Source organism: Anthonomus grandis, chromosome 3, assembly GCF_022605725.1.
Source record: "Anthonomus grandis grandis chromosome 3, icAntGran1.3, whole genome shotgun sequence".
Classification (NCBI taxonomy): Eukaryota; Metazoa; Arthropoda; class Insecta; order Coleoptera; family Curculionidae; genus Anthonomus; species Anthonomus grandis.
Window position 1 is genome coordinate 4,408,054 of NC_065548.1, and position 19,568 is coordinate 4,427,621.

Below are 19,568 nucleotides of genomic sequence, written 5' to 3' on the forward strand. Positions count from 1 at the left end.
GCACCACAAATTTCAACGCAAACGCCACGAGTTTACTCGTACTGGGCGCCGTAAAACCGTTAGTCAAAACCGAGATAACTCGTGGCTGGCGACTGGCTATAGATTGTCAAACTTGAGTTATCTCGTGCTTGGCAGTCAACGTGTTAAACTAATATAAATTTTCGGAAAAGTTGATAAACTAGACCCCTACCACAAGTTTTTGAGTTTAAAAGTATAAGAATTTTATTTTCTATATAAAAAGATTATTTTATTTAAATATAGGCAAGGGGTTAACATTACAAAAAACTATTCCCTTTTTTTTATTGTCAACTTTTGTTACTGGAATTTTTCATTTTTTTTATTACAAATGCCCGGAAGAAATTTGCAATATAAATATTTTGACTTCTGGCAAATATGGTTTGGTTTTAGAGGTAAAAAAGCGTATTTTTTATACAAATTAGAAACTACTGTTGGTTAAGGGTTTTTTTTATTATTCGCAGTAATATATTAAATCTCCTATTTTTTTATATATTGGTTCAAATGTCCGGAATACCTAAAAAATTTGATGATTTTTAATTTTTAGTTACAAGTACCTGTAAGAATAAATAAGATATTTACAATTTTACAAATTTTGACTTAAGTCTCAGTTCTTTAATATCTTTGGTATCAATTTACCTTAGAGATATATAAATGAGAAGTCGATTTTTTCGCCTATTTTATACGGGGTGTTTCACAACTTATCCGAAAAATTTTAACCATATATGCGCTGTTACGAAACAAGTTGATTTCTCAAAAAAAAAATTAATAAAAGTCCTACAGATATAGAGGTAATAAAATAATACAGTTTAACAGTTCACTTACTTATAAAAGCTGTTTGCAAAATTATTTCCATTGACTCTAATGCAAGCTTGGGCACCTTTAATCCAATTTTAGCGCACTAATTCAAATACACCTCCTTCCTGCTGTTCCTGAAGTCAAATTATCGGCAACCACTGTGATTCGGTCACGCAATTCTTCAATATTCTGAACTGGAGTACGGTATACCTCGTTTTTTAAGTGTCCCCATAAAAAGAAGTCCAGAGGATTTAGGTCGGGAGACCGTGGAGGCCATGCAATTGGTCCTCCTCTTCCGATCCAGCGTATCTGCTGTACATGATTCAAAAAATCACGAACTTCTAAACAAAAATGCGGATAGAGATTAAACCAAAAACACAAAAAATTCCTGGTAATTTGTTTTCGTCAGTCACAACATTTGCTACAATAAATTATTAATGCGTATTTTACTATCACGACGATGAACGCAAAATACAGATATTTATTTTTCAATTTATTATTGAAACTCAGGTTTATAACTTAATTTCTGTAGGACTTTTATTACAACTTCTTTCTACTTTCTTACGTTTCGTAACAGCGCCTATGTGGTTAAAATTTTACGGATAAGTTGTGAAACACCCTGAATATCATCGTTTAATTTCCTTAGTTGGGTTTGGATCGACTGGAAATAGTGTTTTCCTGGCGTAAAGTGTATAAATATACTCGAAAAACCTCACCTTATTTTCATCCTCTTCTAATTTTTAAACTGAGATAGGGATATATAAATGAGAATTCGAATTTTTTACCTTTTTCTATATCAGCGTTTCATTTTCTTAATAGTATTTGGATCGACTTGAAATAGTATTTTCCTGGCGTAAAGTATCTAATTATACTCGAAAAACATCACTTTATTCCCATCCTCTTCTAATTTTTAAACTGAGATAGGGATATATAAATGAGAATTCGACTTTTTCACCTTTTTCTATATCATCGTTTAATTTTCTTAATAGCGTTTGGATCGACATGGAATAGTGTTTTTCTGGTGTAAAGTGTCTAATTATCCTTGAAAAACCTCACTTTATTCCCATCCTCTTCTAATTTTTAAACTGAGATAAGGATATATAAATGAGAATTCGACTTTTTCACCTTTTTCTATATCATCTTTGCATTTTCTTAATAGTGTTTGGATCGACATAGAATAGTGTTTTTCTCTCGAAAAACATAATTGCATTTCCATCCTCTTCTAATTCTTTGACTGAGGTAGAGATATATAAATGGGACTAATACTAGTAAATGGGACTAGACTAATAATAAAAAATAATGTATAAATGAGAGAAACTCAACAGCTGGATTTGTAACAGCATCCACACAACTAGCATGTACTCTTAGAAATAGCAAATGTTGTTTCTCTAATCAGTCAAATATTAATGTAAGCAAAATATTAGATCAAAAATAGTTGTTCGCATGGTCAAATATTTTTAACAGCTTCTATATTACAATACCCTATTTCTAATAAATTGTATGTTGAAAATAACAATGAAGCTACTACTTTAACCCTTATTAGTACCAAAGAGTTTAGTGTCGCCTATCGCAATTTGAAACTTTATCGCAAAAAGGTATTAAGACAACAAAGCTTATCAAGTATTTACACTTTCCATTATCTATTAATTTAAAAAATCACATTCCACATCAATCTGTAAAATATATGTTAAATTTTTTAAAGATTTTTATTTGAAAATTCAAATTCTTTATCGATTTGGAAAATATTCACTATAATTAAAATATGTTCAAATTTCGAGTAATCATACAAAGCAACTTTTTGCTTAAACAAGGCAAAAAAAATATATTTAACTTATAAATTTTATTTAAATAAATTTAAAAAAAAAAATTAATTTCCGATCAATCAGTAAAATATTCATAGTATGAACGCTTGTTTTACATTTTAGATTCCTCGTCACTTCCTGAAAACTGTCTAAATTAAATTAGACAATTTTCAATTCAGTTACCTGAATACGACATAAGATATTACTCTAACCGCTTTGAAAAAATGAATAATGGGTAATCTCCTTATAGGGCCAAATCCAAAAAAAAAAATCTGATGAAACAAAAAACCAAATATTTATAAACTGGGTCTTATTCAATCTTGAAAACCTGCTTGGAAGCATTCCAAAAGTATTCTTAGGAAAGATCTCGTTCATTTCATATGAGTCCACTAAACTGCTTGGAAATAGACAGTGTATACAAATATTCCAAGGAACTCCATGTGGGAACATCCTTGGAAGCAATTTTATATTTCATATTCCAGGCAGTTGAATTTATTCACTGTTTGTGGCAATTTAAAAGAGAAAAAAAATGCCGAAAGAATACTATAACAAAAACATTAAAGAGGCCTCTAAAAAACACTTTAATAAAGAAAAAAGCAATTAAATTTACTGGAGGGTTATGTTCTTTTTACTCGGTTTTCAAATAGCACCATACTATATTACTGAAGATTCCTCTGCTAGTATAATGTTCAATAGAAATTTATGCACTATATTGGGTATTATGATGCCATATAAATTTCAATTGGTAAATGTAATTATTCTAAAAAACTATAAAATGAGAAACACGTGCTGAAATAATTGGCGAATCAAAAAAAAGACTTTTCTGAGGTACTCGTTAAATAAAGTTTAATATAAAGAAGTCTGGATATGTCAAAGATTATCGTATTGCGCAGAAATCCACCTGGATAAAAAGAATTATTTTTAAAAAAATTACAACTCTTTATATCGCGAAAAAATTTGTTTTTTAAATGGGATCATTTGAAAACGTCATGTTAATCACTTAAAAAAAATTACATATAAGACAGTTGTATTCCAGAAACAGCCAATAGAAATAAAGGTTATAGTGAAATGTCCAGTAAAATTCCTTAGTATATTCTCTGTTTTCTAAATGAATTTATTGATATACTGATGCTTCGTATAGGAAGGCTTATTATTGTCCTATAAGAAAAATAAGTATTTTATTACATGCTAAAATTCATGAGAGATTCTTATATAATTTTTCGCTTATTTGTTTGCTAATTCCCTTTCCACATCGATCTGTAAAATACTCATTACAAAGTTACTATCCTATTCTTTTGGCAAAACAAGGCTTGTTTGAAAATTCACTCATCTCTAAAGTACTTAAAATTCTTTAATTACATCGTTACTGTACCTACAAAACTGAAAATATCACTTACCAAAGTATAGGCGCTAACAAACACACTCAAAGTACTAACATAATTCACCAAAGGGCACATAAATGCCCCAAAGGGCCAATACTGTAACATAATAGTGACCGAAGTAAACGGCACGCACAACAACGAGATCAAAATATCACCAATGGCCAAGTTCAAGATGAAATAGTTGGTGACGGTTCGCATTCTGGGCGATTGCATCACTATGTAGCACACGCATAAATTGCCCACTAGTGAAACCACGAAAATTATAGCGTATGTGGTGTAAACTACACTGGAGAAAGTCACTTGTCTGGTGGTGTAGTCGCTCGGAAGAATCTCGCATGATTCGCTTGGTGAGTCTGGATCTATGGATGAAAAGTTGGTTTGTGCGGTCGGTATTTGGCTGAAGGCTCTGATGATTGGCTGAGTGATGTTCATGATTGTGTGGGTGCGTTTGGTGGCTTTATGGGTAAGGCGTCATCTGGAAATAGAGTTATTTTATTTAATGAAGTTGTTTCGTGCAAAATTTATTAAGTAGCCACACTTTCTATTATTTATTAATTTGAAAATTCACGTTACACATCAGTCTGTAAAATATATATTCAAATTTTTATTTGAAAATTCTTTATCGAATTGGGGAATATTGATTATAATTTACATATCTTCAAATTTCGCGTAATCATATAAAGCAACTTTTCTCGTTAAAGGAGATACACAAAAAATATATTTAAATATTTCTAATCAATCAGTTTAAATCTTAATTACTCGACTTTGTTTAAAAATCTTGGTATAATCCTCGAATTTCCATTGATATTGTCGTATTTCAATAAATTTTTATTTATTTTTTTCAAAATCCTATCGTGATCACGATATTTTACAATTTTTATGAAATAAAAAAATAATAAATTTTAAAGGTACATTAAAAAATATTTCTCGAAATTTTTAAATTTTTCAGGATTAATTTAGGAATAAAATATTTAGGATTTAATTAATTACTCCTAATTTAATTACTTAATATTTAAAGTCTGAGGGTTATAACACCCTAAAATGTCAAAGCCAAAAACATATTCAAGTTAAAAATCTAGAATGACTAAATTTAATTTTATAGTTTAATTAGGAAATAAAATCTTATTAAACTATAACCTTTATCCTTATAATTATGCTAAGAAAATATTATAAAATTAAAAAAAAGGTTATTATAAAGTGTAATTAGGTTAAAAATGTATAATTTCCTGAGTCTATAAGAAAATATTAATATTTTTTTATTTAAGGCAATTTTAGCCTAAAATAATATTTTAGTTAATTAAAACAAAATATTTAAGTTAGAATTTAATTAATTTAAAGTCTAAAATTTTAGGAGATTTAACTAAATTGAAAATCTGCGATTTTTAAACTCACAGGCAAATATTTAAATATGAAATTAAAATATTAATTAACTATAATTTACGATCTTAAAAATTATGATGAGAAAGTGTTAATAAATAATAAAATTTTAGCCTTAAAATTATAATTTGTAAAAATATTTAGATTCTTATTGATTTAGTTTTAATTAAATAATAATAAATTAAGATCTAAAATAAATATGAACTATCATCCTTGCACAGAAATTTTAAATGGTTTGAGAATAAATTAATAAGATTTTTAAATAATTAAAATTAACAATTTACAATCTTAATATTAATAAATTTTTAAATATTTTAAAAATAAAATAATTAAAAACTTTAAATTTAACTAACTTAAGTTCTCAAATCTTGAACTTATGAGTGATATATTAAAATGCAGTTAAATTAAAAATCAGTGATTTTTTAATTTAATTTGATTGGCAGTCGATTGTGAATTAAAAGAAATATATTAAATTTTAATTAATTAAATATTACAATTATTATTATAAGTGACAAGAAAATGTAAATGTTTTGACTTAAATGAAGGAAATTTTAGGATAAAAATAACATTTTAAATGATTTTAAAAAATATATCGATTTTATTTAATTAATTATTATCAAAGTTTTAATTAATTTGAAATTACAATCTTTATACCTACTTTAAAAAAATTTTAGTATATTAGCCCTATTAAGGAAATAAAAAAAAAATTAATTAAATTTAAGTCTAAGAATATAGAAACGGGTAAGATACTTAAATGTAGTTAAATTAAAAATCTACAATTTTTAATTAATTTGACTAATCTTTAATTAGGAAATTAAAATTTTAATATTTAAATTTAAGTTAGAATTATAATAAGAAAATGTGAATATTTTATTTTAATTAATTAAACTATAGGGTTATGGTTTCAAGCTTAATATGTACAATAATAAGTAACTAATCTCTTGTCCAATATAAAATAAATATTTTAATTTAATTTATAGGGCAATATTTAATTAAGAAGTAAAAACCTCAATTATTTGCAATCTTTAATTACGATTAATTATGATACTCAAAGATAAATGGTTAATTATAATTAAATTATTTAAGTGATTAAAATTCAAAGTTCAATTTATTATTATTTTGTTTTAATTAAATTTCTCAAACCTAAAATATTAAAATGCAACCAAATTAAAAAACTATATAAGTCAAATCCGAAATTAATTAATTGAGATTTTAATTATCTTTTCTTTAAATATCATGTTTATTATTTTAATGAAATCACTTAATCAAGAGAATTTTTATTATAAATATTTTGGATTTTTAATAATTAAATTAAATTAAATCCTAAGTATACGTAAAACTGTAAAATGCAATTAATTAAAAATCTACAATTTTACATCTAATTTTATATGTCAATAGTTAACTAAAAAATAAAAACTTGATTAATTAAAATTTAATAAATTATATTAAAAAATAATATGAATATATTGGATAAATAAAAAGTCTAAAATAAGAATTATATGGTAGATGTACACATACATGTACGTAGTTGATATGTACCTTAGCTTAAAATTTACAATTTTTAATTATATTTTATAATTAAAAAGTTAATTAGTTAATTAAAATAATTAAAATTTTAAAATCATAATTAATTGTAAAATATGTTTTTTTAACTTTAGTAAGGGAATGTAATTAGGTTGACTTAATTAAGTCAAAAAAAAAAAGTTTAAAATCTGGGAGTTAAGAATCTATAATTTTAATTTAATTTAATCTTAAAAATATAATTAAATTGAATATGTAAAATTTCCTAATTTAATTTTCAGGTCAATGGTTAATTAGGAAATTAAAATTAAAATTTAATTAATTCAGATTTTAATAAATTAAATATTAAACGTGAATTTATGGACCTAATCAAGGAGAACTTTGCCTGAAAACTAAATTTCAAATATTTGAAAGGAAATTATTTAAATTTTAATGCACTTAATTAAAAATCTTAAGCCTTAGGCTTATGGCTAAAATACAGAAACTTGAAAGTGTTTAATTTAAAAAATACTTTCACATAATAAATTATTAATTAGCTATATATAAAACATATAACCAAAAATAAAAATAAATTTAAAACGTATAAAAAAAAAAACTTAATTAAATACCCAAAATATGACGTTATACTTAAACAAAAAATTTCAAAAAAATCTCGTAAACATTGTATGTATATATATTTTAATTAAATATAAACAAATAAATATCTCAAAAATAAAACAATAAATTTAATCTCTTGGCTGTAAAACGTAAAATTGAGATCGGAATTTTTTTAATTAAAAATTTGCAGTCTTTGGAAATCCAAATATTTGAATACAACGAATTTTCATGTTAAATACAATATTCAAAAAATTTAACAAATAAAATATTTAATTGAAAATTTGATTTTCATTTCATAAAAGGACATTTTTGTATAAAATTGATTAAACTACGTAACTTTAAGGCGTCTAAAATTGTATGTGAAAAATTCCCATTACAGGTCACTCTGTATCACATTTATGATGTGAATCAAACCTCGATTTTCAGATGTATTAGACTGCCATACCTTTTTAATTTTTTTTTTGTAATATCTGCTTCACATCAAAATTCTACTTTCGTATAAGGAATGTACGTTCCCACAAAAAACACCGTTTTATGCAAATAAATGTCTGAACTTATCTGTTACACTTGGTTAGGTCACAGAATGACATATACGAATCCGGATTACATATTCCACTTTGAAGACTTATATTTTCTCATTTCTATGAACTGAAAAAAGCATGCAGATACGCTTTAATGCACATCTTATGCCACCAACGTATTGAACTTTAATAATAGAATAGTAAACTAATAGAGGAGCTTTCTATAGGTCCGTAAAGTGCTAAAGCATGTTACCATATCCTCTAATGTGTTTTTTCACACCTCTATTGTCACTTATCCTTCCTATTACAGCTTAAAATCCAGGCGTATTGGTTACAAATAATTTATACGACACCAGCTTCTAGTGTTTTCCTTAAAAGGTTTTTTTTAGGATTTAATTTAATATGTAGTTTGTAAGAAGCATATTCTGAGGTTATGAGGTGTCCTGTATAAAAATAAACTTTTCTGAATATGTCAATAAAAGATCTCCACCATTTTCGGACCCAATCATTTATTTAAGCATAAATCACTGGGAGCAATTTAATTGTATTTAATCAGAATTTTTTTTGTATACTGAAACGTTTATAGTAACTGTATGGAGGCCATAAAAATCGGTTATGTATCTAACCTAGTAACTACCGCAGTAGTAAATTAAGCAGCCGAAATTGGAGAAAAATGCTAAAAAATTCGAATTTATTTAACAGTAAGCGCTCAATAAATTCAGTTATTGGTACAGTTAAAAGTGCCTCTGCTGGCATTGGGGGTGTTGTTTACGATGCAATGTTTGTGCTTTTATTTAAAAATTGCTTGGTTTTTATATAGTTTTTAATATGAAATCTACATTATAATTAATGCGGATTAAAGTTGTATAAGAGGGTGTGGATTTTAAAAGGAAATATATTTTTTAAATTCGTTTAATGTTTTAGTTGTGAATTTAAATTTTAATTATGTTATTGTAAAAGCAGATTTTTTAAAATTTTATGCCTAAATTCATATAGTGTGTCTGAAGTATAAAATTTTAACATATTTAATAAAACATTAGATCCTGTACACTTGGGCCAACTTTATTGCAGAAAAAAGATGAATGAAGTACCAAATTTGAAAAAGTTATTCATAGGAGAAAAATGCTCCAGCCTATAAAGAGAAACGACGATCATGCATATTTTTAATTTTTTTACTTTACTACTTTAAATATAAATATTTACAAAATTAGTATTTTTTTTTTAGATAAATATAGGATTAAAAAAATGACTCTTTTATTGGAAAAAAGTAGGTTAGTCCTGTCAGGCGACCATTATTGTCTAAATAACTATAGGCACGTTCCCTTTCCTACTACTAGTTATTAGAAAATCCTATTTCGGAATCGATAAATCACGTTAAAAGTATCCTTTGTAGGCACAGGGTCACGCAATGCCCTTTCTTCTATAATACGTGTTAACGAGTTTGAATTATAGGGTTTCATAAGGCCCATTATAATTTTTAATAATTTTCCTGTAAATATAAATGTGAAAATAGAGGTTATGGTCTTTATAACTGTATAATTTACTGTTTTAGTGCTCTTTCTGCATTTTTTTTTTTGATACAAATGAGATTTGTATCAAAAAAACACGCAAAATTTAGGGTAAATGGTAAAATATACGATAAGACTAGGATATAAGGACTCTAAATTTTTGGTTATTTTTTTATATATAACTAATGAATATATTTATTATGTAAAAGCATTTTTAAAATTTCAAGTTTTTGCATTTTAGAATTTTACCCATAAGCCTAACGCTTAAGTTAGGTTTAATTAATTACATTAAAATTAAACTAATTTCCTATATAAAATATTTGAAATTTAATTTTAGTTAATTAAATTAAGACAAAGTTCTCCTTGAGTAGGTCCATATATTCACATTTTATATTCAATTTATTAGAATCTGAATTAATTAAATTTAAATTATAATTTCCTAATTAACTATTGGCTTGGAAATTAAATTAGGAAATTGTACATTTTCAATTTAATCGCATCTTAGGATTTTATCAGTAACCCTAACCTTTTTTATAATTAGATTTAATTAAAATTTTAATTTCGAAATTAACTATAGCCTTACCAAATTATGTTTGAAAATTGTAGATTTTTAAAATTAAATTAAATTAAAATTATAGATATTTAACTCCTAGATTTTAGACTTTTATTTTTTTAACTTAATTAGGTCCCTTACTAAAGTTAAAAAAATTATATTTTATAATTAATTAAGATTTTAAAAATAGTTTTAAAAATTGTGAATTTTTAGCTTAGATACATATCAGGTATGTACATGTATGTGTACATCTTATATATAATTCTCGTTTTTGACTTTTCATTAATCCAATATATTAATATTTTTTATAATATAATTTATAAAATTTTCATCAGTTAATTTTTTTTTATTTTTAACTCTACTATTAAAATGTAAAAGTGTAAATTTTTAAGTTAATTGCATTTTAGAGTTTTACGTATTCTTAAGGTTTTATTTAATTAAATTATTAAAAATTATTATAATAATAAAGATAATATTTAAAGAAACAATAATTAAAATCTCAACTAATCAATTTAAGATTTTAATTTTCTAATTAACTATTCGCCTAGAAATTAAAATTGATTTATATAGATTTTCAATTTAGTTGCATTTTAGTATTTTTACCTTAAAGCTTGAGAAATTTAATTAAAACAAAATAATAAAGTGAATTTAGAATTTTAATCACTAAAATAATTAAGACCTTAATAATTTCTTTTCCGAATATTCAAAATTTTGCCTTGAATATTAATCATAATTAATCGTAATTAAAGATTGCAACTAATTAAGGTTTTTACTTCTTAATGTTGCCCCAGAAATTAAATTAAAATATTTATTTTATATTGGACACTAATTATTTACTTATAATTGTACATATTAAGCTTCAAACCCTTACCCTATAGTTTAGTTAATTAAAATAAAATATTCACATTTTCTTATTATAATTCTAATTTAAAAGGTGTAAATTTTTAATTTAACTACATTTAAGTATTTTACCCGTTTCTAGATTCTTGGACTTAGATTTAATTAAATTTTATTTTCTTCATAGCATTTAATACAGTGGGCACTAATTTGTTATTAAAATAACTTAAGAAAATAAGTTCTTATGAACGTACTCTACTAATTTCTAACATATTTTTTTATATGACAGCGAACAGATGTCACAAAAAAATATAGTGAAAAACAAATAAATCCTACGATAAAAAAAATTATTTAGTGTTAAAAAAGTAGGCGAAAACATAGAGTGCACACGTGGAACTTATTACAGAAAGAAATTGCACCGATATTCTTTTATATAACAGCTTTATTGAACCACATTTAAGTCCATCCTAGGTACCTGGTTGAATGTTACCTAAATAAATAGACCAGTGAGAAAGACTTAATTAAATTGCAAATATATAATTAAAACTATGTACAGAGTGATTTTTATAAGGATGTCATGCTTTTGGGGGATGATAGGGGACGTTCAAATATAACTTTTGATATAAGATACTAGACGTTGGATTGGGAGGGGAGGCCCAGTGGCTTGGACAGCGCGCTCCCCCGATTTAAATCCCTGTGATTTTTATTTGTGGGGTCATTTGGACCAACTTATTTATTCTACACCTGTGCCAGATGAACATGATCTTTCGGCTCGCATTGCAGTTATAGCTGCAGGCGAAATTACAGATAGGGGTGAAGTTATTCAGAAAATTCACGACGATTTAACATTACGCTGCAGGCTCTGTATACAACAAAATGGTGGCCACTTTGAGCATGTTTTAAATTAATTATTAATTATTATTATTTAGTATTTTTTAACGTTATCTAATATTTTTTTTTTCCTTAGTTTTTATTAAAGTTATTTATTTTTGAATTCTGATAAAATGGTGCCTTTTGGGAAAAAGATGCAGGATACCTTTTTTTTTGTTAAATAAACCAAGGATTTTTAAAATTTTTGATTATCAGTGGCGTACTATTTTTTTTATTAAAAAATTACTCTAATGCCTATCTGATCTACGCCACTGGTTGAAACTAAAACATTTACTTTTTACATTTAAAGCATCTTTATTAGGTAGCTTTATTGAGAAAATTTGACACCGATATCTTAAACAGTCGAAAAACTAAAAATTAATTTCTTAATTTTTTTAAAAACTTACCCCCTGTATTTTGCTTCTGATGCATTTTCGACCCATAGTGTCTTATATCAAAAGTTATATTTGAACGTCCCCTATCATCCCCCAAAAGCATGACCTTCTTATAAAAATCACCCTGTATATTAAAAGTACTTTACAATTAATGAAAGTCTGTAGGTGGCTCAAATTTAACCCTCATGATTGGGATTTCGGAAACCCTAAGAGATACAAGGTGTGTTAAATTATGACAAAATTGCTAAATTTGATACTTTACGAAATTATGTTTTAAAATTTGAATAGTTATGAAAATATCCGGAGAAAACCGAAATCTGGAAAAATCTTTTTTATTTTTTTATGACGTTATTTAACAACGTATAATAAAATAAATAACACTTTGTTAAGGGCACTTTTTCTTCTCTACAAGATGGCGTTCACAGAATTAAAATACGACGTTTCAGTTTTGAGAAATCATCATCAAATTTTTTTCAAATACGGTTCTGGATTTCTATTACCTTATTTTGTTGACCTACATTTTTGTAAAACCTATAACGTATCCATTTTTTTTATTTTTAACCGATTTAATAGCAAAAATTGAGATTTTCCATAATTTAAAAAAAATTCTTAATACGAAACTGCTTTGAATTTTTTCCATTAATTATAAGAATCGACTTATTATTAATAAGAACTAATTCATCTCATGGTTTGATTTTATACATAGAATTTATATTTCTAAAAATTCAAAAACTTAAATACTTTAAATAACCTAAACTAGTGTATAAAATGCAAAATAATCCTATAAAAATTTTTTTACTCTTAAACAAATTAAAACTATATAAAAAAATAAATAAATAATTTCTTAAAGATAAAACAAAAAATTGTGATCTGTCATATTCAAATAATCTAAGATTACCGATTTGAGGTAATGAATAAATATTTATTTAAAAAAATGTAGACAGAGTGTATATTTTAAAAATTTTATTCACTTAAAATCCGATAAAAGAAGTGATTCACGTCTGTTTTAATTATTTTATTTTTCTTTTTTTACGGTTTCTAAAACTTCTTACGTTTCGCATTTATTATATTTAAATTTTATATATATATTTTTTTAAATTTGATACAGCTTAAAAAGTGTAACCTAAGCAAAAAATCATATATTATTATCGGTAAATATATATTTATTCAACGACTTTTTAGTCAATTTTTGGTTCTGGTTTCAGTTATATTTCTCAACCGTATATGGTCGAAGTATATTTATTAAACTGTATATTATACGTAAATCATATACTATCCTGTTATTTGATGAAATTCTTAATATTTGGTAAAATTCTTCTGAAAAATCACTGTTTTTCGTCCATATTATCCAATCTAATAACGCTCTTTTTTTTACTAAATATTTATATGTAAAATTATATCAAATATAAATAAACAGTATTGTTAAATTAAATATTGCATATATATTTCCCGCAGAAACACTATTTCTCATTAAAACAACCCTTAACCCCCCACCCACCCTACACATTTGCCCAGTAAGAAATTCCTTTACAAAATCACTGTTTTTCGTCCATAATATCCAATTTAATAGCACTTTGTATTAAATATTTGTTAATATATATATATATATAATTATATGAAATTTTAAAACAGCTATTATTTATGCATATTATTTTAGAAATCAGTGATTTTTCAAAACAATTTTTTACTGGTAAATTGTGTGGGGTGGGTGGGCTTTTTAAGAAAATTATATGTGAGAAAATACGTATATAATATACGATTCTGTTTACGAATAAGTGAAAATTTCGGCATCAAAAATAATTGAGAAGGAATTTACATATCTAGTCTAAACTCGATTACTACAATTTAAATATGTGATAAATATGTCACTGTGTAGCATACGTTATACTTTTTATACACGTATATATCTTATACTGTAATAATGGAATATCATACACAGAAAAATATAGAAAATAGTAGGAAATGCATTAACATATATGAAACACAATAAATATACCAAAAAAGATATACAAATTTAAAAAAACTGAAAAATACAAATTAGCTCAAAACTAAATAAGGAATAAAAAAATAAAATTTATTTAAAAAAAATGCAGTGGCCTACTTTATTTTATTAAAAAATATTTACGATAAATGTAAAGTTTGTTCCTAGACTTCCTGGACAATCAGTAAAATATAAAGAAACAGATACCTTTATAATTAATACCATATCAACAATTATTTAACGATTAAAATAAAGGTTTTATACTTGTCTTCTGTAACTAAAAATTCAACGTTTTGTTGATGGTAAGTGTATTTGTTTAGGTCATTCCATTTTGTAAACATGTTTAAATATTACTTCGTTGATTGAAGAGGCGAGAATGAAGAGGCGAAGATCCCTTTTCAATCAACGATTACTTTTATGACATAATAATTTTACATTATTCACATCTTAATAAACCTTCTTGTTAAAAGTGGATAACATAAACGTATATTACGCGGACATTATATCCAATATCCATAGTTAAACTTTAAGCAAAAATTTACATCTAATGTAGACCAAAAATAAACGTTTATTTAACTATCGTGTGTTGCTTGGGAACCTACCTGAATTAGTTTTTTTTACGTGCCTTTATTGTATTTTTTTCATCTACGAACGTCAATCACTGGAAATTTTATTTCTTTTAATTCTTCTAAAAGTCACATTAGTCTTTTATGGCAACAGTGTATGTAATAATACAAATGTACCATTATTTAATAAAAGAAAAGGTCATTCTTTATGCCGAAATTAATGTCATTTGAGACGTAATTTAGCCAAAGGACCTGGGGCTTTATGTAATCGTATAATTTTTCACGTTTTCTTCATAAGAATTTTGATGCAGTAAATAAATCGGAAAATACCATGGCTATAAATTGAGAAAATTAAAAAATTATATCATGTTAAATTTTTTATCGCCATTACATATAACTTAACTCTATTATCAATTTTAATTGTACTATAGACTGAGATAACGTTAAATGAAATATAAATTTATTTAATACCTCATATACAGAAAAAGATATCAAGTCAACTAATGTAATAAGTATAGAGGGTGTTTGCCTTGATTTTTTATAAGCACATATCGAGAAACCTTTATTTTCGAAGGTGTTAATAATTTAATAAAAACCGGATTTTTTTATCATAACTTTTATATTACTTAAGGGTTTTTTTTTTATAAAAATTGATACAGGACTTATAAGTAAAAAATGCATTTTTCATACAGGTTCCAAAATTTAAAAAATGCTTTCTGTGATTCCAAGGCGTGTACTTACTAGAAAAAATTTCCTTATAAATAAATAAATTAATAAGGCTTATTTTTAGCACAGAATGCGTTGTTAAAATATATACATTGCAATTCGGACAGCCTATATTATATGTAATATTTTACCTTTAATAAGACTCCTTTAAAGAAATGTGAAAATGATAAATTACGACACCCACCGGAGAACATTTCAAAAACAACGAGTGGCATGCTCTAATACATCTTAAATTTCTTGAAAGTTCCTCCGTCTGTTATATTTACTTTAGCGTTATATACAATAAAGCCATAATTTCATTTAACGTAAGTAAGTAAGCGAAAATAACTTTGTGCTATGACATGAGATTTTTCACACCCGTACATTTCTTTAAGTTTTTCGCTTTTTGCCGAAGTCAAACAATGATGAATAATCATCGGTTATTAGTTTTGGCCGCGTTATAAAAGATAGTTTTTGTTTAATAAACACCGCTTAGTATGCTGTAAATGTTAATTTTAGAGCCCATTACTATTATGCCGCTATTCTAAATAATATAAGTGATCTTTTTTGTGAAATTGATCTTTGATTTATATAAGTGTTCCCTGAGGATGCTAATGACTTTAGTACCGAAACACGCGAGCTTAGGAAGGGATGAAATTTACCCGAAAATTGTTCAAAATATTTGAGGCAACGTTTTAACTACTCTTCAGGAAGCTAAAAGAAAAAGTTAGAGAATGCTATATTAAATGTTAAATATATATTTATTCAACGATTTTTTAGTAAATTTTGGTTTTGGTATATTTATCAACCGTACGTTAAATATACGTATATTATATACGATTCTGTTTACAAAAGGGCGAAAATTTCGGCATTTTAAAAAATTGACACGGGATTTACATATCTAGTTTTTAAACTCGAGTACTACACCACAAATATTTGATGAAATTATTCTATAAAATCATTGTTTTTTGTCCATATTATCCAATCTAATAACGCTGTTTTTATTATATTAAATATTTATATATAAAATTAAATCAAATTTAATTAAACAGTGTTATAAAATTAAATATTGAATATATTTTTTCTGCAAAAACATTGTTTTTTATCAACACAACCCCTACCCCCCCCACCCACCCGAAACATTTGCCTATAAAAAAATTCTTTTGAAAAATCACCGTTATTCGTCTATAATATCCAATCTAACAGCACAATTTTTGTACAAAATACTAAATAATATACAAATATATAATTATATAAAATTTAAATAAACAAACTGTGTTATTAGTTCAGATATTAACGACGCAACCATCTGTCATTCATTCGTATTATATTGGAAAACAAGGATTTTTGAAAACAATTTCTTACTGGTAAGTTGTGTGGGGTGGGTGGGGGGGGTTAGGGTAAGATTAATAAAAAAAAATATTTTTCCAGAAATTAGTTGAAAGAAAAAAAAATATTCGAGATTTATAGTTAAAGTTTAACCAAAAATGTACTTTTAGTGTAAACCAAAAATAAATAATCGAAACATCGACATAAAATCCAATCGTTTTCTTTTTTAATGATGATTACCAACGATTTGAATTATCTTAATTGAGATTTACATATTTGGTAAAAAAATATTATATCTCTTACCGACTTGGAAATATTAAAAAAATTTTCTCTCAATTGATTTTAAAGACTCATTTTTTTCGAGATCATTTTAAGTCCCTTTCAGGCACTTGAAGTCACTTTATATAACTCAAGTAGCAATTTATTGATTTTTAGGCAATTTTTATATTTCTCAAGTGCCTGGAAGTGTACAAAAAAAATAATTTTAATGCCTGGAATAAATAAAAAACTTTCATATTTTGGACCGATTTTTAGCATGGAAATGCCTGGAAAATTAATTTTACTTCAGAATTTCGAGGTAATTTTAAGTTTCTTCCAGGCATTTGAAGCCATTTATTATATTTTAGTGATTTTCAGGCACTGCAAAGCATTCCTTATGTTTCTTGAGCCTCTGGAAGAGTAAAAGCAATAATTAAATGCCTGGAATAAATACAAAAATTTTTTTTCGGACTTTGAAGGTGGTTTTAAATTCCCTCCAGACATTAACACTGACTTCTTATATTTTAGACTTAGATTTCATTGATTTTTGGTACTATAGGGCACTTTTTACATTTTTTAATGCCAAGAAAAGTAAAAAGTTGCTTACATACCCAGAAAAAATTATCGACTAATTTTTAATTTTATTTTAGAATGTCAAGCTAATTTTAAGTTCCTTCCAGGCATTTGAAAATATTTTTTACTTCTTAACTGATTGATTTTCACGCAATTTAAGGCACTTATATAACTTAAGTAGCAGTTTATTGATTTTTAGGCACTTTTTATATTTTTAGAGTGCCTGGAAGAGTAAAAAATATTAATTTTAATGCCTGGAATAAATAAAAAACTTTCATATTTTGGACTGATTTTCAATTTTATTTCAGACTTTCGAGGTCATTTTAAGTCTCTTTTAGGCACTTGAAGCCACTTCTTATGATTTCAGTGGCAGTTTTTTAATTTTTAGGCATTTTTCGTATTTGTCGAGTGCCTGGAAGAGTGGAAAAAGTATTTAAATGCCTGGAAAATTAATTTTACTTTAAAATTTCGAGGTAATTTTAAGTTCCTTCCAGATATTTAAAGCCATTTGTTATATTTTAGTGATTTTCAGGTACTGTAAGGCATTTCTTATGTTTATCGAGCCTGTGGAAGAGTAAAAGCAATACTTAAATGCCTGGAATAAATAAAAAAATTATCGTCAAATTTTCGATTTTTTTTCGGGCTTTGAAGGTGGTTTTAAATTCCCTCCAGACAATAAAACTGACTTCTTATATTTTAGACTTAGATTTCATTGATTTTTGGAACTATAGGGCACTTTTTACATTTTTTAATGCCAAGAAAAGTAAAAAGTTCCTTACATACCCAGAAAAAATTATCGACAAATTTTTAATTTTATTTCAGAATTTCAAGATAATTTTAAGTTCCTTCCAGGCATTTGAAAATATTTTTTACTACCTAACTGATTGATTTTCAAGCAATCCTATAATTTGTAAAATAAACCTAATTAGTAATTCAAAAGGTCATCAATTCAAGACGAGTAATTTCTGTCTCTGTAGCAGCAATGTAAGCAGGAAAATTATGATTACTTTTTATCTAGAAGCTTAAACTTACCAGTGATTAATTAACAATGTCATCAACCCATTATTAGTAAAAAAAACTAATTTTATCTTAATGATTTTAGTGCCTTCCAAGCTTAATCAACAATTTTTCTTTATCTTGGAACCATTAATATGATGAATTGAAAGGGCCATATTTCATAAATTCTTTACCTCAGCAGTGATTTTTCTAATGCATCAGCTTATTACTACTTAAAAGTTAGACAAATTCTAAAAATAAAAAGCAAAAGTCCTAATTTTCAGGAAAATATTTAAATAATCTCAATAGTGGTTTTAATTTAAAAGTAATTAAATATTTTTCTTAATAGTGATTAAAAAATAAATTGGTAGTTTTTTTTCATGTAGACGTGTGGTAATACATTTATCTCATCAGTGATTTAAAAAATTCATCAATCATTGGAAAACTAGTCTACCTTAATAGTCACATCTGAGTTTTACATAAAAATGATTAAACATATAGGTGTGATATTCTTTAAGGTGATTTTTTTATAAGTTAGAATATAATACCACATTTATCTCTACAGTGATTATTTAAGATTATCAATGTTATCAACTGAAAATAATTTTTTTTCTAAAGGTTTATATATTAGCAACTGTATTTTGCCTATTGTGAGAGTTATATTTATTATATGTTTATATAACAGTGATTTTTAAAATTTATTTATAATTGGTTTATTGATAATAAAAAGTCGATTTAAACACTTGTTGAATTAAAAATCTTAGGCAAAAGTTTTTTGTAGTAAATATTTTATCTCAATAGTGATTTTAAGATTCCCAAGGCTTGATAATGTTTTTTGTCATAAAAATAATTTACTGATCATCAGTAATTTATCGACACTTAATGAATTAAAAAAGGTATATGTTTTTTTTATTCATATATTTAATTTCCAGGAATATACTTTATTATTAATCTTAATAATGATTTTAATTTGGAAGTTATGAA

General features: G+C 25.5%; 2 protein-coding genes across 4 annotated transcripts in view; one reads left to right on the forward strand and one right to left on the reverse strand.

Moving 5' to 3' along the window:
* The window catches only part of LOC126733963 (kynurenine 3-monooxygenase), a 185,151-nt gene that overhangs the window by 85,427 nt on the left and 80,156 nt on the right, over nt 1-19,568 (forward strand). The gene's annotated exons all lie outside the window — the stretch shown is intronic.
* LOC126733964 (RYamide receptor) overlaps nt 1-19,568 on the reverse strand; it is a 150,121-nt gene that overhangs the window by 76,242 nt on the left and 54,311 nt on the right. For both annotated transcript variants that reach the window (XM_050437468.1, XM_050437467.1), the window contains exon 2: nt 4,013-4,472. In XM_050437468.1, the coding sequence (XP_050293425.1) occupies nt 4,013-4,429 (417 nt within the window). In that variant the 5' untranslated portion in view covers nt 4,430-4,472. The remainder of the gene's footprint in view (nt 1-4,012; nt 4,473-19,568) is intronic.